At 51.2% G+C, this 19,528-nt stretch overlaps 2 protein-coding genes across 6 annotated transcripts in view; one reads left to right on the top strand and one right to left on the bottom strand.

Annotated features, from left to right (window-relative positions):
- FBXW8 (F-box and WD repeat domain containing 8) overlaps window positions 1-9,909 on the top strand; it is a 128,460-nt gene extending 118,551 nt beyond the window's left edge. For both annotated transcript variants that reach the window (XM_036929516.2, XM_036929517.2), the window contains exons 9-11: window positions 4,236-4,409; window positions 6,427-6,537; window positions 7,178-9,909. In XM_036929516.2, the coding sequence (XP_036785411.1) occupies window positions 4,236-4,409; window positions 6,427-6,537; window positions 7,178-7,322 (430 nt within the window). In that variant the 3' untranslated portion in view covers window positions 7,323-9,909. The remainder of the gene's footprint in view (window positions 1-4,235; window positions 4,410-6,426; window positions 6,538-7,177) is intronic.
- A 4,694-nt stretch (window positions 9,910-14,603) lies between these two features.
- The window catches only part of TESC (tescalcin), a 43,045-nt gene continuing 38,120 nt past the window's right edge, over window positions 14,604-19,528 (bottom strand). For 2 of the 4 annotated variants that reach the window (XM_057492038.1, XM_057492039.1), the window contains exons 7-8: window positions 16,873-16,920; window positions 14,604-14,892 (exon numbers count right to left, since the gene is read on the bottom strand). In XM_057492038.1, coding sequence (XP_057348021.1) covers window positions 14,815-14,892; window positions 16,873-16,920 — 126 coding nt within the window. In that variant the 3' untranslated portion in view covers window positions 14,604-14,814. The remainder of the gene's footprint in view (window positions 14,893-16,872; window positions 16,921-19,528) is intronic. The other 2 variants (XM_057492040.1, XM_057492041.1) reach the window with 1 other exon arrangement.

Genomic DNA, 19,528 nt, shown 5'->3' with positions numbered 1-19,528 from the left:
TTCATAAGAGTGTATATCAATGATACCTTAATAAAAAAAAATGTAAAAAATAGAAACAGCGTGCCCAGGGAAGGTGGGAAGGCCCCTGGTGCCCCTGCCAGCCCTGAATGAGCCCTCATTTCTAAATAATATGGCAGCAACGGCCACCTTTATTCCCTCAGTCTTCTGTTGCCATACTCCCCAAGGTAACTGCTGTGACCAATTCAAGTATGTCCTTTCAGAGTTTTATCTTTAAAATTTTTTGCTTTTACTTTAAACAGGTAACCTATACTTTCAAAAGCAAAAGGATTATAAAGGGTGGAGGTCTCCTGGGAGTCTTCCCCAGCGGCCCGGTCATCCTGCTTAGCAGCCCCTGCCCTCCAGGGTGTCTGTGCACACACAGCGCAGGCCACAGAGCTCGGCCCGTTCCCCTGGGCCCATGCGCTGCTGCTCTTCACAGGGGCAGCGGCCACCCACAGTTGGGACAGATCTGCCCATTCTCATGACTGCGCCAATCCCCAGTATGGACGCACTGTAATCACTTTAACTTGCACTCAGTCGATGAAGCTAGTTAATTGTGCCTTCCACATCGAGTCATTCAGAGTCATGACCACTGAAATGTTGTCAGTCTAATAATCATTCCTTAATAGGTAATATCTTTCTTCCTCAGGTTGCTTTTAGGCCCTCTTGTCTTTTGCATTCTCTCACAATACTCTTAGAGATGTATTTGTTTATTCTGATTAGTGCCATTGTGTGAGTAAACATGTCTTTCATTAATTCTGGAAAAATACCAGCCATTAACTCTCTGAATATTGTTTCTTTGTTCACCTTCTGGAATGCCAAACTGTCCCCTTCTGTCCTTAATGTTTTTTAACCCCTCCTTTGTTTTCCCTGTGTTTACCTCTCTGTTCCATTCTAGATAATTTTTAGATTTATCATCTAATTCACAAAGTCTTCTATCTAATGAATTTAATTCCTGGGATCATGTTTTCATTTATAGAAACCTCAGTGTCCCATTCCCCTTTGGGTGGGCCCAAGTCTTACAATCTTGCCACTATGTTTTGCTAAGATCCAAACCCGTTCGTTCCTGAGATTGGCACCTGCCACCAGCTCACCCACCACGCATGTGTACAGGCAACTGAACTTGGAGCTCAAGCTCTCCAGGCTGGTTTTCAGCTTGGCCCTGAGGAAGTCACTTATTTTGTGAGCTCAGCAGTGCGTTTAAAAGGATGTTACATTTTATCTAGCAGTATTAAGTGCTTTTCAGTGGAAGGGTCAACAAGTTGTCTGAAACAAAAGCCCCATCTTTTGCTACTAAAAACTGTGTTGTTGATTAATGGCCTTGTATGTACATGTGTGTTTATACATATATTAAATTTATACATATATCTAGATAAATTCCTAGAAGCAGAATTGCTAGGTCAACAGTAAGGAACATTTATTGTTTTGTTGGATTTTGCCAAGCATTCCCCAAAGAGGGATTTGTGCTCACATCAGCCACACAAAATACCTGTGTATCCCAGCCTCACCAGCATGGGTGTCAGAAGACACCACCACACTTTTCTCTGCTGGGAAGACAGGTGACAAGTGGTATCGCATTGCACTTTTATTTTGTAATTTCTCTCGTTATGCGTGACCATCTCACACATGTTTAGAAGCCATTACTGTTTCTTTTTCTGTGAATTGGTTTTTCTTTTCTTCTCTCTCATTTTAATATTGGTTTGTCAATCTTTATCAATTTGAAGGAATTTTTTTTTTTTTTTTTTTTACAAATTAGTCTTCTCTGTTGCAGACATTTTCCCCAGATTATCATTTACCTTGACTTAGTGATTTTTCCCCCCATGCGGGGAAAGCAAACATATACTTTTATATAGAGTTATCAATATTTTCCTTTCTAACTTCTGGGGTTTTTTATGTTTAGAAAATTGACTTCTGGGTTTTTTTATGTTAAGAAAGACCTTCCCTATTTTGAATATTTTTGTTGTTAATTCTTCAAGCCCTCTGTAATTTATTTTGATGTGATTTTTATATGGTAGAGCTCCAAGCTGAGAAAGTTGTTAAAAGGTATTTAATTGCTATAATAATAAGTGGGATCTTTTCTTACATTTTTAGAACAAGTATTTGTGCATAAGGCAGCTATGGATCTTAACACATTAATTTACATTTGATTCTGAATTATGACTGTCATCCCTAATGATAAATTCATCCACCTCTCATTTGTCTAATTGTATCTTTTTTTTTTTTTAACAATGTGAAATAGTAATGAAAGCAGATCACTATTTCATAAAGGCTTTTAATTAGGAGTAAATGTTACATCCCACCAAATTTCCTTCAGCCTCCAGGGAAATGACCACGTGGTTTTTCTTACAGTAACATGGTGAACTGGGCACCCTAGAGGGAGTCTGCCTATTGATAGCATATTGCTGTGGCTTCTGTTAATATTCTGTTTGGTTCTTAACACAGATCTAGCCTGCTCTCACCGGGTTCTCCTTGTGGGGCTGCTGGTGGTACTCAGGATGTGGGAAGCTCTCCTCCTTTCCCTGGGCTGTGGAACAGTGTGCACAGCCCTGCGGGCTGTCCTTCCAGGTTGACCAATTTCACTTGTTCTTATTTTTGCAGGGACTGTTGCTCCTTGTTGCTTTATCTGCTTGGATTTTCTACCCCTGGGGGCCAGCGTTGATAATTCTTGTCTTCCTAGGAGGTCATTTATTCATCTAGGTTTTCAAATTTGGAGATTTAAAAAATCAACTCATACCTCAATAGATTACAATGACCAAAGAAACTGAATTACTAAAAAAAATCTACAAAAAATTAATTGGGTCCATGTAGTTTGAAATTTTTCTAAACAAATCTCACCAAACACTTAGTGAGCTGTATGTACTCTTCTTTATCATGATAAAGTACTCTCATCTAAAGCTTTTCACCCTGAAATCTACCTTTTAGGGTATTAAAATTGTCACCTTTCTTCTTGTTACTTACAAATGTGCCTTTTATGTGTAGCATATATTAAGTTTTACTTGGTGATCCATTTGGAGTAATTGTTAATAGCTAGCTTTGTCCTGACCAACAGACACATTAGGTCTTTCCTAAGCTGTCTGTCAGCAACTGCCAGTTCTTCCAGTATGTTGATACCCCATTCTCTTTTAGAGTAGCCACAGGTAACTTACTTTGAGTCCTTTTATATTAAAAAAAAAAGTCTCAACTATACTTTCCAACTTGGTAGGTAAGCTAGGTTCAAAATAATTGTCTCTCAGAACTATAAAAATGGATTCGTGTGTGCACACTCATAACTAAAGTTCAGGACATAGAATGTGTTTCAGATCATCTCTTCTCACTGTATTTTTGCCAGACACAAAAATGTTTACAATCACAGCACATGAACATTATGTCTGTCCAGCTCCCCTGCTAGATGGTGGGGCCTTGACATTCATCTGAAATTTTGCCTCGTTTACTTTTAGCTCTTGTGGCTTATTTCAGGAACAACATTGGTGTTTCTACGGGGTAAGAGATTTCAGTCTCACCCTCTGATTTATCCCTGTGTGAGAGCTCAGCATATACTTGGATAACAAGTAGTCTTCAAAGAGGTTCAGATTATTATAGGGCAACTAATTATTTCAAAACTTTTAGATAAGTGACTGCCCAGTGTCCACATACTCTTACCGCAATTCTTTTATACTTAGTCAACTATGGGCACATTCCCTTTCCAAATTTCAGCAAGATGGTAATGAACTTAAAACAGGAACTATTATGTTCCCAACCAGGTCAGGGTTTGGACTGCTGTTGATTAACAAGCATAGTTGAATGACAGCTTACCCTTAACAGAATGTTATACCACCAGCACGTGACCATGCTGGGGGGGCAGACCCACCAGTGGGACAGCCTGCGGAGGAGGCACAGGGCCAGGTGGAGCTCGTGGCCAGGGCGGGTGTCTTCCCGGTGGAGCAGATACAGTGAGAGGGCAGCTACTGTATTTGTCCTGAGTCTGTCTTGTACTGTGTGCTTTTAAGTCATTCTGGTTAAACACTTGTGGGTATTCTGCACTAGTTCATTTCTATTCTGTCTTAGCCTCCTGTCACAGTATATTAGTAAGGAGATAAAACTTCTATGGCAATATTTAGATGTTTGCAACCAAGGATTAAATGTTCTCCATTTTCATGGGATCACCGTGCGTATGCCGGCACAACCAAGGGGGGATCTGTCAACTCAGGCTTTAACCGACCCCACTTTGCCTCTCTGTGCTCACCTTGGGCATGCAGGGTGAGGATCCATGACCTCCGCACAGACAGAACCGCCCTGCTGCTCTCTGCCCACCAACTTGGAGTCTCTGCAGTCCAGATGGACGACTGGAAAGTTGTCAGTGGAGGCGAGGAAGGCCTGGTCTCTGTGTGGGATTATCGGATGAACCAGAAGCTGTGGGAAGTGCATTCTAGGTATGGCTGCTCCTTAGGTCTTTTTAGTAATAGCTGTCACCCTCTGAGCCAGGCACTGAGCTAAATGCTGTCCATGCGGCACTGTGAGCTAGCTGCTGTGTCCACTTTCCAGGTGAGGAAACGGAGGCTCAGAAGTGGAGCTGGTCAATGAAAAGGCAGTTCCCCTCTCTGACTTTGTTAAAGCTGCCATAATTCATCCCCAGCTCTGGTAGAGACCATGATGTGGCACCCAATGACGGGCACTGCAGGCGGGAGGCAGGGCTGGCCCAGGCCCACCGTCCTGTGCTCCAGCCTCTCACCATGCGTGATTGACTTTCTGCCCATTTCCTGGACTTTGCTTATACTGTCTCGAAGGGCGCACTTAGGACTGAAAGTATTCAGGCTTCAACTAAAGTTGAAATTACAAATTCCTCCTAATATTCAAGAGACAACTATTACCCCAAGCACAGGCAGCTGGCTTCACAGAGGTAGATCCTTATATTAAGGGGGCCTACCTGGTTAAACATTTCCCGGCTTGCTCTTGGTCCTTCAGAGCTGAGGCAGCCTGACCTGAGCAGGGCACGTTCGGTGGTGATGCACCGAGTTGTCACCAGGTGGTGCCAAACGCCAACTAAAATTCCACATATCAGAATCCCAGAAATACATGCCTTTAAGGAACACCTTGTGTTTTAAAGAGCTGCCCAACCTCCTCTAGGGCAGCTCCCACTGCAGCTCACGCCCAGGGGATTGAACTCTCCCCCCTTTCAGTTTCTGGCAGCTCCTGGGCCATGAGGCCTGCTCTGCAGCAGACCTCATTTTTCTCTCCCTGAAAATCTGTGCTCCCTCAGGTCACACAGGCGAAGCCAGGGTTAAATCAGATCCTCCCAGAACTGCCATGCTGTGGCAGCATTCATACCCCTGGCTTGCTTGTAATGCCCATCCCTCTCAGCCTGGCTCAGGGGCTTGTCACTGCTTTCACCAGAATGAGGCTGCTGCCTCGGTCGCTCAGGTCCTCGCCTGCCAGTGTGTACTGCCAATTCTCTCCTGAGCTCTGGTCCGGCTGTCACTTCCCAGGGCTCAGCCAGCTCTCCCCTGTATGTCAGTGGTACCACCAGTCAGCCAGGTACAAGCCAGGACTGAGTCCTGACCTCTCCTTCCTCAGCCTGCTCCCCCCTTGTCACGTCCACCCCGTGCCTTCCATTCTTACTCCCTCACCCCTCCTTTGCCAACCACTGGCCTTCTGAAGGGCCTTGCAGCCCAGGGTGGCACCTGCTGCCCCTCCTCCCAAGTGCTAAATTCTGTGTCCCATCTTTGTGGCTGATAGCATCTCTTGCGCTCTAGAAACACTGGGTATATCTTTCAGGAATGTGTCTTAGCTTCTGAACTAGTTAGGACTTCTCTGATGGTAGCCATCTGCTTGCATTTAGACATCTTTTTTATCCTGTGTCTCCCGGGTCAGTGCTGTGACCACAGGAGACAGTGGATAAAAGTGTTTAGAATGAACAAAACCCTTTACTGCGTGGATTTCAAGCCATTTCATTCCAAGATTTTCTGAACATGCTCTCACAAGCCAGAGTACATATGTCATTTGTAGCCCTGGGAGTTTAGAACTGGGGGCTTTTTATGGATCTCACCACTAAATATACCATCACCCTCACACCCTGCAGATGGGGAACCTGGCTTGGAGAGCTATGGTGACTTGTCCAAGGCAAAGTAGTTAGAAATGAGACTGTTCTCCCCTGCATGCCGCTGAACTGTCTCCAGTTGAGTGTGTCCTTTATGTCCAGAACACACCAAGTTGTTGGGGCAGTCAACCCCAAGTGCATAAGGGGCGTTCAGACTAGTTTACAGAGAGTGGTGGCCCTGCTCAAACTAGCTTCTGTAACTGAAGCAAGACACCACCCCTCCTTGTAAAAGAAAAGCTTTGGAGGGTTCCAGAGTCCTAGCAGCGCTAAGGTTCCGAGACCGCGCCAGCAAATGCAGGCTGTGCTCGGTTTTGGTGAGCCTTACGTTTAAGAGTTCTCTCCTGTTGTTCCAGACACCCTGTCCGTCACATCTCCTTTAACAGCCACAGCCTCATCACGGCCAACGTGCCCTATGAGAGGGTGGTGCGCAGCGCCGACCTGGACAACTTCACCACGCACAGGAGGTCAGTGGCTTGGGCTGGGTTGGATGTGTAGGTGTTCCAAAAAGACAACCAGTTTGAGTCTACTAATAGAACCTCGTGCTATATCCTTCCCCATAGGATCTACCCTCAGGCACAGCCATTCTTTCCCTAGAAATTGGGAACTCACCTGGAGGTGCACTAGAGTGAGATCAGCCCGTCACGTGCTCAGCGCCTCCCCGAGAGCAGCTCACTGCTTCTGCGGGATGGCAGCCTGGCGGGGGGGCCACACCTGCCCAGCACCCGAGACTGAGAGATCTGTTACGGCTAGAATCCTAGCAACAATGGCAAATCCCTGTGCTCAGTCCTCTGGGCAACTCGGCTGCCTTTTCTTACTAGATTCTGGACCTGGTTTCTGAGCTGCCTCTTGGCCAGGCCTTCCCTGATGCTAACCTTTCCCACCTCCCTGCTGGCCTAGGTGCCTCCCCTCCCAGTACTTAGTTCCCTGGTCACCTGGTTATCTCTAGTCCGGGGATTCTGAGTGTCTGACACACTGTGGGCCCACAGGCTGTATTTAAAATGAATTGTCCTGTCTCAGGCAGATGCCGGCTGCACAGACAGAAGCCATAGGGGGTGAGGGCCAGAAACGCAGCGCTGACCCTGTCGCCATCTGTGCTTTCTCTAGACACCGAGGGCTCATCCATGCCTATGCGTTTGCAGTGGACCAGTTGGCCTTTCAGAGTGCTCTTCCCATCTGCCGTTCATCCCGTGACGCCATGGCGGGTTACAACTATGACCTTGCACTGGCTTTTCCCTGTGACGATAATTAGGGAACAGTAGCCTTATTTGGGAGAAATTAGAAATTTTAAATCTACAGAGGAGCTCTGCACCAGATTTAAATGTTTGGGGTTGGAGAAGGGTCCAGCTGACAACCCCACACATCCCTGAACTGCCTTAGCTGCTTCTCCACTTCCGGTGAAATTCCACCCCACTCTGGTCTCTCTCCCTGGGCACTCAGTTCCCTGCCCCCTGGGGCTTTGAGTACCACACGCTGACTCATGTTTATACTTCCCTGCCGCCTCCTCGAGTCCCTCTGTACCAAACCACAGGGCCTTGCTGCAGGCCTCCCGCCGAGGCATTCCTGCTGTCCACAGCCCTTCTGGGCCTGCTGGCCGTCCTGCCTGTCTCCAACCCTCTCCTCTCGGGGGGCCTTCGGATGTGCTGGTGTCCAAGCTTCCTCGCAAGGCCCAATATCCACCCAGCTTGTGCAGCTGGCTCTGGGTGGGCATCTTTGACACCACTACCCTGTGTAAACCTGGACTAGCGCTACTTTTCCTCACAGTTTTTTCCATGGTCATAATTATATATTTATACACTATTTCATTAATGAATTTGTTTCCTGTTGCGTCTATATATGCGATACAAAGTAGATGTTTTCTACATATTCATTGAATAAATAGCCATCCTCCAAGTAGGATGGCAGGTGATTCTGGCAAACTGTGCGTGTGAAGAGGCAGAGCTGTGAAAGGAACCTTTACCTTGAACCACAGCAGCTGAGCGGGACAACACGAGAACCGTCCAGTTTGAGCAAAGCTCCCATTTCCAAAGGATTACAAGGGCAAACCTTTGCATTACTCTTGGTTTAGATGCTCTGAGCAGCAGCCATCTCCTAAACCTTCAAAATATCAAAGCAAAAATGTGATTAAACTACAAAAGGACAAAAAACTATGCTCATAGTAGGTGATCAGATTAAAATAGTAAAAAAAAACAAGCTAAACTTTCTAAGGATTTACTGAATTTACAGTCTTGATCCAATAGCTGTAGAATTTTATACCTCCTCAAATGCTTGTAGGCCATGCACAAAAAATGACTGTGTGTGGAGAACACAAAGATGGATGGGATACAGGCCAAATTCGGTGACTCCAACCCCAAATGCACTAAGATTAGAAATCAACAAAAAGAATGAAAGCATATACACACTGGAAACCTGAATTCACTTGGTTTTAGAGAGGGAACTCTCCAGACCAGTGACAGTGAAAGCACTGGGTATCCAAGCCCAGGGATGGAGGCCTGAGTGGGACTGAGGGAAGCTGTGGCTTTAATAGAAAATAATAACAGACTGAAAATAACAAGGCTGAGTGGTCACCTTAGAAAGCTTTTAAAAAGGTAATAGCCCAAAGAAAGCAGACAGAGGAGTCAAATAATGAAATAGAAAACCAACAAGTAGTAAAGTTAATCATAAAGCCACACAGTTTTTTAAAAGACATACAACTCTTGATAAAGAAGGCATAAGGGACTATCAGAAAGAGAAAATGAGATAACTGGGGGCTCCATGCGCTCTGTGTGGGGATGACCCGCCCACACTGACCCAAGAGAAAAGTGAAGCTTTTCTACCATATGCAAGTGTATAAAATTGGAAAACGCATTCTATTACTCACCAACTTTGGAGTTATGAAGGTGTGAGGAGGTTTTCTAGTTGCTTAAGCTATTCAGTTATTAAAAATGTACCTAGACAGGGCAGAGGAACCACAGCTGGGACTGGCCCCAAAGCCAGGGAGCAGCGCTTCTGCTCAGACTCCCTGGGAAGGCAGCTCTGCCAGGCCAGCCTTCTGCTCCCTTTCGACCCAGTCACCTCACAGGTGAAGCTCACCCGCAGTCAGCAAATGGAGGGTTCTGCTTGCCCACTGTCCTTGTCTGGCCCCCAGGAACCTCACTCTCTGAGGTCCTCAGCCCTCAGTCTTACTGCAGCAAGGCCACTGGTCAAGTATAGTCTCAAGAAGAGTCCCTCCCAGCCTGATTTCACAGCCTCTTTTGCAGGTATATTCTCCCTTCCCAGCCTGGCAGCAATTAAAAATAATCAGTTTCAAAGAACTTAGATCCAGAAAATTTTACAAAAATTAAACACAGTTTCAAAATGTTATTTGCTGCCAACGGCTTGGTCCAGTGTAAAATGTTATGAGCTCAGGGATTTTTTTTCCTCCAACTTGTGTATAACATGTCCGGTTCATGAAAATTACCAGATTTAGTGAAGAGTGTTTTTGGGGCCCAGACACAGTGTCTAGGCACAGCAACCTCAGAGTTTCTGCTGTAAACTTCATATCCTAGAGAAATCGCCTGATGGGGAAAGAACCAGAGTTCCTTCCTAAACCAGCATTCACCCAGAAACAAATATCTTGGCCCAGGTAACCCGTTCTGCTCACCCCACCTTACCCTTCTCCCTGCCGGTTATTTTGAGGGAGCTTCTTCACCAATGTCTGTGTCTCCTTTTCTTCTGTAGCTCTTCTACTCAAATCCTTCCCTCTCTACCTTCCCTAAAGACAGAAGAGACTCAGATACTCATGTCTTGTCTTAAAACACTACATGACTTTGCTTTCTACTTTGTTTTTGTTGGTTCTAATATTAAATTTTTTAAATATTTATTGCTCCTATTACTTGTCACCTGGTCAGATGGTCCCCTAGCACAGCCCCTGGGGAACTCACCTGCTGGGGATTTGCAGTCTACAGCTGAGTTTCTCCCAGAATCACCACTACAGGGGTTCCTAGCCCAGGACCCAAGAAACCCACAAAATTATATGAGAAACCGTGCATAAGGGCATTTTCTGGAGAGAAGCGTGGTTGTCCTTCATCAGACTCTCAAAGGAGACTGCAGCCCCCGACAATTCTGTCCCTGACAGTAGACTGGCTTTCAGTCCATGTCACCTTCCCCACCGGGAGGAAGTCTGACCCCGGCTTACTGGGCTTCAGCTGATTAGAGGAAGCACTGGATTTCCCTAAGGGCAGGGTGCTGGTCCTTTCTCAGAGGGGATGACAACCCCCAAGGTAAAGCCTGTCTCCACCCCTACACCCCATGCAGAAGTAGAGGCCTCTGTTTAAGGGGATGATGCTCTCCACTCTGCATTTCAGTGACAAACACCAGCCACCACAAACCAACTTAGCTCATCACCGAGGAGAAGTGGCTTCCCCCAGTGAGGGCACAGCCTCCTCGCCATCAGGAGCAGGCCCGTGCAGTGGCGTAGACGGGCGCCGCTGCCTCCCTGACCTGGGGCCCGTGCTCTGGGCAGCAGCTGCGGCCGCCACAAGCTGATGGTGCTGGCCGGCCAGGCTGCAGTGCTGGGAGCTGCTCGGAGCTGCCCGCTTCACCCCTCGCGGTCAGGCCAGATGGTTACCTGGCTGTGGCCGCAGGGGCCTGCAGCGATTTGGACAGGGCTGCCTCTGATGTGCGACAGCAGACTCCCTCTCACTGGGCTCCAGCGGGTGCCATGTGGGGCCGGCTTTCAGCCTCTGATGTTGAACGTGGGCTTCCGGCAGCAGGCTTTTGACAGCTCTGCACTGGGGACCTTTTTCCCTAGGAAGAGAGGGAAAGCACCCCCCAACCCAGCCACATACCTGCGCCTGCCCCACTCCAGCCCCGAAAGCTGAGCCTGTCACATCTTCCCTTCCCTTGCCCAGTGCTGGGATGGACACTGCCTTGTCACTTCTCTAAGGTGGAGGTGGCCACACACTGCTGCTTGGCACCCCCCTCAACCTACGGCTGCCCTGTGAACCAGTCTCGGGGTAAAGACTGGAACTTAGTCCCTTGCTGACTTGGCCAACGTGTGGATTAGAAGGATGAGCAGCCACCATGAGCCCATCAGAGTCCCTCCTCCTGGGGTCGAGTTCATCCCCGCCAAACCCCTGCTGGCACTTGTCTTTGGTTCTGGAGGAGCCTGGAGACAAAGACGACACTGATGCTCTGGAGTCTGCTGGAAGCTCTGGCTCCTCCCACTCAGCTCTCCAAGGCCTTCCCAAGGTCACCGCATGGGTGGGGAGGACAGCCTGCAAAGCAGGTGCTGGCTAAACCCTTGCCAAGGCAGCTTGTGTTTGTAAGTACCAGCCCACGTAAGTTGCTCCGGGCCGGGCTCAGTGCTGCAGACAACTTCACCAGAACTACAGGCAGGTGGGGACAGTTTCAGCCGCTCGGTGGCAGGGTCAGACCATACTTGACCTATCTCCCATTAGCAAAGGAAAGAACTCTCCAGACCCTTGGACCAGACAATAATGAAACTGTTTTGTTAAAACTTAACAATAACTTGCTCCCTAAGAGGGCGATTGGCCAAAATTGGTAGCTGCTGTTATCTTACTGTGTTCCCTTATCCATAATTCATGTTTAACATTTCTGCAGAACTCTCCCCCTGAGCCTCCCAGATTCCCATTACAAACCCTTTTGTAAGCCTACAAAATTGATGTGTTTGTGTCAAACTGCCATATTCTCATCCCAAAGCTGAGGTGTGGTAACTTTTCTCCTTGGTAATAATGGTAGTATAGGTCTTGAGCCCACCTTCAACCTGACTCCTGGCAAATGGGTAGAAAACATGGGGCAGGGGTGGGAGGGTGGCCTCACCTCCCTCCCTCCATCCCGCTGGCTGAGAACACCTCCCAGCTGGTGCCCACTCACCACCTGAAGCCCTCAAGGTGCTAACTTAGTGTCCTCCAAATATTTGACTTAGCACTGATTTCTGCCCATATTTCCTCTTACTCACTGGGATAATTCCCCATAGGAGGAAGGCTGCTGTTAAACATGCATTTGTTGACTTATCACCTGGCCTATCATGGAACAAATTTCAGAACAAACACATCACTGGCCTTCAGCTGCTTCTGATGAGGTGCCCCATCCAGGAAACGGGGGTGGCTGTACTCCACCAGAGAGTGGAGCCAGAGAGCTCCTGGACACACTCACTAGTCCAGCAAATAACTAGCCTTTGGGAGCCACCTGCCTCCATTGCCTGCACAGACCACACTGGGTGGCCATCCCAAACCTGTGCCCCGGGCAGTGACCCTCAATCTAGCAGCCCCGCTAGACTGGGGAATCAACCTGTCCTTTCTAGGAGCAAGTTTGTACCAGCTAATAATATGCACCCCTCATCACCAGAAGAGCAAAATCACAACTTTGCACACGCAGCACCCTGGGAGCCAGGCGGAGAGCAGGTGAACTCTCTGGCCCATGCTCTGGTGGGAAAGAGCCCTAACCTTGCCAATTAGATGACACCCTCAGTGGCTGGGAACAGTCAGTTTCATTTGAGCAGCACAGACTGGGCTCATGGTGAATAAATCTCATTTTAATTAGCTGTTTAGGTAAGCTGTGGCCCAAAGCTTCAAAGACATTAGGCCAGCCCTCGGTGGTCTGAGCAGCGAAAACGTTTGATGTGTGCCCACAGGGCCACATCTCCCAAACAAACTCAGGGTACTGGGGCTGCTGCAAGATTTATTATTTATAAAAGCACTTTACATTAATGAACTGCCTTTGTTGAGAAGAACAAAATCTCAAATTGGGAGTCTCCCAGAAAATTCTGGTCTCCAGTGGCCACGCCAGCAATCCTGCTGCTCAGTGACACTGTGGGTGCATCTCACTGGCTGGGGGCAGACGGACAGGCATGGGGAGGGAGACCACAGCTCTGCAGGGCTGCAGGCTGGCCCTGGGGACACTTCCTGAACCAACAACAGGACCATATTCCCCCAAAGCAGGCCATCCCTGTGACTTCCTAGGTCCCTTCTGCCAGCAGCCAAGAAGCCCAGGCATGTGAGACAGCACCCCCAGAATCAAGGGAAGGGGGGAGCCATAGGCGATGGCCTCCTGCCGCTCCACAGGAAACTGCCTGGTGCCTGCCTTGTGGTTTTCAGGGTTGGTCTCCTACCAGTCTGCTGGTGCCTAAGGGTGAGGAAGAACAGGCCTCTGCCTTCGCCCCCCACCCTACAACCCTGAAGATGTCAAAAAGTTTGTGAAGAGAAGTGGTAGTCTGAGGAGCAGAGCTCTGGAAGGCACTACAGGCTGCTCTCTGCAGACCCAGGGTTTGGGCTGCACTGCCTCTGGCTAGTCTGCCAGAATCTGGAAGAGAGGAAGCCCATCCACCTTATGAGGCCCCAGGGCTCACCTTCCAGGCCAGCATCTCTCGGGCGTAGCTGCATCGAGGCCCCGGCCAGTCCTGCCACATGCCTACTGCCGACAAAACGCCAGCAGGGACCTGGGTCACCTCTCAGCTCTGAGGTCATGCGTGTTAGTTCTTCGACCAGGGTTTCCCAAGCCCTGCTGCCGCAGAATCCGCCACCCGGGACTCCTGCATCCCACTGGCCTCCCTCCTGTACAGTCACACTTCCCTCCCCTCCACACACCTCACTGCCGCGCTAACCTCATCCTGCTTACATCACTGCAGAACAGCACTGCCAGGCCACCTGATGGCTGCTGGGGGGAGACTGGGGCGGGCAGCCCAGGATGGAGGCTCACAAACCCCTGTGCACTGGGGCAAGAGAAAGCGTACTTCCTATCAAGTGTATGAATTAAACATTCACGAATGTCAACAGCAGCAGTTGCCAGTTATCAGAAGGACTTTCTCGGAAGGTTAGACAGGCATGTCCCAGGGAGTGTAGACAGAAAGAACCAGCACATTGCAAACGTGACCACCAGACCCTAGAACGTCAGCAGGGACACGTGACTGCAGGGCCATGGCATCGGGCTCCGAGCGAGCCCGCAGATCGCCCCCACGCCGCAACTGCAGTTCTGCAGGCTCCACAGGTGCCAGCCCCCCGGGACTCATGAGGCACAGCGACCAGCCGAGATGAACGACCTGTTTCCTTGCCCTCCACCACAGCTCGCCCTCAAATCAGAAGGTGGGAGACACTTGCCTGGGGAGTCGCCTCCCAGACACCCCTGGCCCCCAGCACTGTACCAGGCAGCTGGCCCCATCCTCCCAGGAGGGGTCGGGTCACCACCTGCAGGCAATCAGCTAGGCCTTGACTGCAGGCGCCCTGCTGCAGGGGCAAGCTTGGGCAGACCACCACCCTGCACACACTCCCCCCTCCGGTCACAACAGCGCAGAGACCCCAGTGTTCAGTCACAGCCCCGCGGAGCAAGGAGCTGCTTTCTGGCTTCACTGCCTGGGATAGAGAAGGCAGACAAGCTCCCAGTACTTAGGCAGGGAAAGAGCACTTTATCCAAAGTAAACCAAAAAAGGAGAAAAATCCCTTCTTGCAAACCAGCCTTTGAAATTCAGCTGCCGCTTGCTTGCTCCTCATACTCAGCCTGGGCCACCAAATGGCCAGGCCACGTGAGCGGAGGTGAGGAACAGACAGGAGCCAGGTTCATTAACAAACCCTCTCTTCTTTTTTATTAGAGATAAAAACAGCAAAGTCCCACCTGCCATGCCCTACAGGAAAAAGAGGTGTGCGGAGTACTGAGTATTTACAGGAGCTCTGGCAGGAGAATGGACGCCTGCGGGCCTCTGCGCAGGCCACGGGTGCTGACTTCTGCCCGGAGCTAAATGCCACCTCTCCACGGGGCAGGCGGCGGGGTCAGTGGCAAAGGGCCATGGTTTCCATGTTCAGGAAGCGGACGTGCATCTTGGTCTCTATGTCTATCCCCTGCCAGATCTGGAAGGGACAGAGAAGCGTGAAAGGCGTCCCCACCACCCCTGGCCCAAGTCCTCAACCATCCGCCGGCCCTGCGCCACCAGCTGGGGTGCCCCCAGGGGCAGGTGAGACCAGAGGACTGTTTCCAGACCAGGAGCCAAGTGAGGAAGAGCTCTACTTCCATCTGCCTTTCTGCTGGTGAATTTGGCTCTGACATTTGGATCCTTTCTGAGACTGTCACAGCAAGTTATTATTAAGTACTGAATCCAAGCTCTTAACTCAAAGTCGTTTGAATCCCACCCACCACTTCAGGCTCTGTGATTTTCATGCAAATTCCTGAGCCCCATTAAACCTTTTGATCAGCAAATGCAGAGACCACCACCTGTGCCGCCCACACCACAGGATGTTGGGGGCGCACATTCAGAATCATCCATAGAAGCACTCCGTAAACTGTTAAGGGCTGTGCAGATTCCAAGGTTTCATTCAGCGTTAATTAAAAGGTCACAACACTTTGGTCAGTGTAACCTCCCTGGCACAGGAGGCCACCTGTTCTGTGTAGACAAGCTGTGCCCAGGACTGCCACAGAACCCGGTACTGGGCCCGCCCGGTCCGTCCTGGCCAGGGCCCCAGTGGACAGGGAGGCCTACTGCCTCCCTGCAAACCCCACCACTCCCAGGACAGCACTCGCCAGCGCCCTGGCCACTCAGGGCCCCAGAGGGCTACCGACAGAGAGATGGCAGGGGGAACACCAGCAGGAACAGGTGTGCGGCCTTCTGTCTCCCCGGGACGTCAGACCTTCAAGCTCCTGAGCATCTCCAGGGATAGCCGTGAGGCGGGAGAGGAGCAGTCAGCCCCGTGGGCGCCCGAGCGGCTGGGAGGCCTTGCCTCATCTCTTGCCACTGTCCCGTGCCTACTGTCCCAGGGCCCCTGCCTTTGTTTCCCAGAGGTGGCAGAGGGGAGTGCCGTGAGGACACAGAGAAGGCAGGTCTGGTTCTGAGGGAACAGCCCCCTCCTTGTGGGGTAGACAAGCTGTGCCCAGGGAAAGATACCTGGACACCCAGAGTGTTTTCTGCAAAATGCCAGGTGGCCACAGGGTCACTACGGGGCTCAGGGAAAGGGAAGGGCTGGCTGGTCAGCAAAGCCTCCCACAGTGCAGGGACATGCTTTTGGGGACCACTGGAGGGCATGGTCGGGGCAGAGAAGCTGGCTCTCAGCAAAAAAAAAAATACGGCCATCCTGTCTTCACTCTGCCCTTTGTAATCCGTACAGTGGCACACCTGTAGGGGATGGAGCAGGCTGCCCGCCTGACCCCTCCAGTCTGTCCCTCCAGGACAGTGTGCTGCCTGCCTCCTCTCGCCCAGCTTGCTGACGACTGGCCAGGCCAGCGGTGCAGACTAGGAAGAGACTGCCTGGCCCAGCTGCCCCTCCACACCACGGGGCGGTGGCCACCTGCGTCCCTGGCCTGGCAGCACCTGGGTGGCAGGGCACAGCTGGACCCAGAGCCTCTGGGTCCTGCTCCCTGGACTTCCTGTGCTCCTCAACTCCAGGAAAGGGCTTGGGGGCACCACTGTTGGGGTGCCAGGGCCAGAGCACCAGGCAGAGGACAGGGTATCTGCCTGTCAGCTCCTGGCCTCAGAGAATGCTTGTAAGAGCAAAGGCCCCTCAAAGCCCGAACCACCGCTAGTCGGGGCTAGAAAGTCCATCGAGGCTGAAGCCGGCTATGAGGCAGCCACATAAACAACAGGGACACTTCTGAGAAGGGGGGCCAGGGGCTCGTGCAGGAGAGAAATGGAGTTTTTGTTGTATGCATGCCTTTTTGTATTGCTTGAATTGTTTTGACCAAGTGTGAATATTGTTCTTTCAGTAAAAATAAGTAGAACCAGTTTAAGCTATACTAAAGGCCTCACTCAGCCTGGACCCCTATCCACAGAGAAGCTGGTCTCCTGAAAAGTGGGCTTGCCCTCAAGCCCCCACACCCTCTCTCTCCTCCCAGACACCCACCTTCAGGAAGTCATCGAAGGTGATCCCCTCGTACACCTGATCGGGCTCCTGGGGGCAGAGCACACACAGCGTGAGTAGCTCCGGCCAGAACTCTGCGCCCGCCCCTGCCCCACACCTGCTGTGTAGGTTCCTGGGCCTGGTAGGTGGTGTGATGGGAAGTGGGGTCCTTCTGGACCGTGGACCCCCAGCTTGAAGCCAGTAACCTGAGCTGCAGCATTCCCTTCATGGATTGAGGGGGGGATGCGAGGCAGGTGTGGCTTACCAGGACCCCACCAAGCCCCCCAGGAGGACCAGGTGGCTGAGGGTGGAAGAGGAAGGGGGTGGGCAAGAGACATCAGACTCCCCTCCCACGCAGCCACCCACCACCACCTCCCAGCAGCACGGCCACCAACACACGCCTCCTGCCCGGCCCCGCCTCTTCACAACAGCACCGATCATCTGAGCTCACACCACCAGGGAAAGGGGCAGGGGACAAGGGCTGGCCTGCGGGCCCATCGCTGGTGCCCAGTGAGTCGTGGCGATAACATCTGGCTGTGGGGCCCTCACCTGTTGAGTCACTGGCAGCGCCAGTCTCCATCTGCCGCTTTCCTGCTCTGGGCACACAGGCGCCTGCCCTTTACTGCTCCCCAGGCACTGGCACAACCAAGCACACACTGCACCCCTGCCTGCAGGTCCCCCCGTGGCAGTGACAGCCCGGCACACATCCCAGGCAGGGCCCATCATCAGTACAGGACTAGCTGAGTCAGTCCTGGTTGTCCATGCTGATTACCACACAGGCACTAGGAAGGGGCTGATCTGTGCACATCAGTATGGAAAAGGCTCCAAACACAAACAGTGGGAAAAACAAAACAAACAGGCAGAAAGGTGTGTGCTGATCCTGTGTGTGCACGCACATTTTGTCCCCACACCACTATGAAGGCCACCAGCCCCTGCCATGGGGACGTGTGGGATAAGGATGGAGAGGTAAGTGCACCGATTCAATTCCGTTTTGTGCAAATCAAAAAGAAAGACCTACACATAAACCTTGTATTTGTGGGAAAATAAGCCCCATCGATGGGGATTACCTCTGGTAGGACTGGAGCCATGGGGAGGGGGGCTGGGCTGCTCGCTGCTCTTTCTGTCCCTCTTGGCGGTGGTTCAGGAGAACAGTAGGCACTCTGAGGGTCTGCAGTGTGCCAGGCACTGCCCCAAGGGCTTTACAAATATTATTAAGCTGCTGCATACCTCACAGCAGCCACGATGGGCTGGTCTCGCGCCCCTTTTACAGGTAAGGCCGTGGGCGTGCACAGAGGCCAGGCTGCCTGCCCAGCCGGGAGCGGCAGAGCCGGCTCCATGTGTGTGGCAGGAGTCCTCACCCTTGGTGGTTTCTTACCGTTTTTTTAAATAAATACAGATAATAAATCAAGATATATTCTTTAATTTTATAAATGCAACCAGTTCTCAGATGCCTGGGCCAGCCCTGTCCCTAAGGGCCCCTGTTGTTCCAACCCACGGGACAGGGAGGAGCGGCTGCCCTCTCGCTGGGGGCCGCTCCAGCTTCCCAGGGTGGCAAGGAGAGCTAATTATAGACCAGGTCCCACTGGCCTGAGACCAGGGCTGGGGGTGGGTGCCCAATGGAAGGCCACAGGGCACAGAGATCCCAGCCAAACAGCTCCACCCTCAAGCTGCAAGAAAACTTGCAGAGAAAGCACTCTAGAAAGAAATCGTTGCCCCAGTCGATAACCAGCTTTGGAAGCCCATTAAAGTGGGGAGATGGACCGTCTGTCTGTGGCGGGCGGCACAGGCAGAAATGATAAGCGTCCTCAGAGGCCGGGTGGTATTGACTGATGTGGCCACCTCTTACCCTGTGCTTGTGCGCACACAGCATACCTGTGTTTATCTGGCCGACGTTTACATGAGAACATATTTTAAGAGCCCACAGAGGATCCATAAGAAAAGAAAGACGCATGGGACATGCACCCGGGCTGCTGGCACCAGCTCCAAAGTGCCTCGGCCTCCAAGGCTGTGGGGATCTTATGCAGATCAGCAGCTGCCAGCTGCCAACAATTTTACTACAGCAAATTAAGAAAACTGTCACCAATTGAAACTGGAGTGGAATGGGGAGCAATTTACAGGAGAGTGTAATTAAATCAAATGGGAATTTGGCTCGACAACCAGTGGGGGGGTTCCTGCCCTCCCCACAGAGGTCACCAGCCCTTCTGCCACAGCTGATTTGCTGAGTGGGGTGGTTTCACCAAAGCCCAAGACCTCCCTGGGCCCAAGAAACAGATGAAATCCAGCTCATAAAATGACCAAAGACCCCCGGCCCAGACGCAGGCCCAGGCCTCCCATGACCCTCGATGACAGGCGTGGGACACAAACAGTAGGTCCCAGCAGGAGAACACCCCTCCACCAAGGCCGGGGCCGACCCAGAGCCAGGAGGGCACCTGGCACTGCGGCTGCTTCACATACACAGGAGGGAAGAGGTGACAGCCTCGGTCAGGCCAGCCGGAACCCTCAGAGTCTACGAGGTCATGTCTCCCCACTAGGTCCCTGGGCGTCAGGGCCTGGCCGGGCTGGAACCAGCCCTTCAAGAGAGCCCACGCCCACCTTTCACCGTCCAGACGGCTGCCCTTGCCTCCAGAAGGTTCTTTATGTCCCCAAGCCTCGGTTTCCC

Source organism: Manis pentadactyla, chromosome 14, assembly GCF_030020395.1.
Source record: "Manis pentadactyla isolate mManPen7 chromosome 14, mManPen7.hap1, whole genome shotgun sequence".
In the NCBI taxonomy this organism is placed as follows: Eukaryota; Metazoa; Chordata; class Mammalia; order Pholidota; family Manidae; genus Manis; species Manis pentadactyla.
The sequence above is the reverse complement of the archived record's forward strand: the minus strand, read 5'-3'. Positions and strand labels throughout refer to the sequence as shown.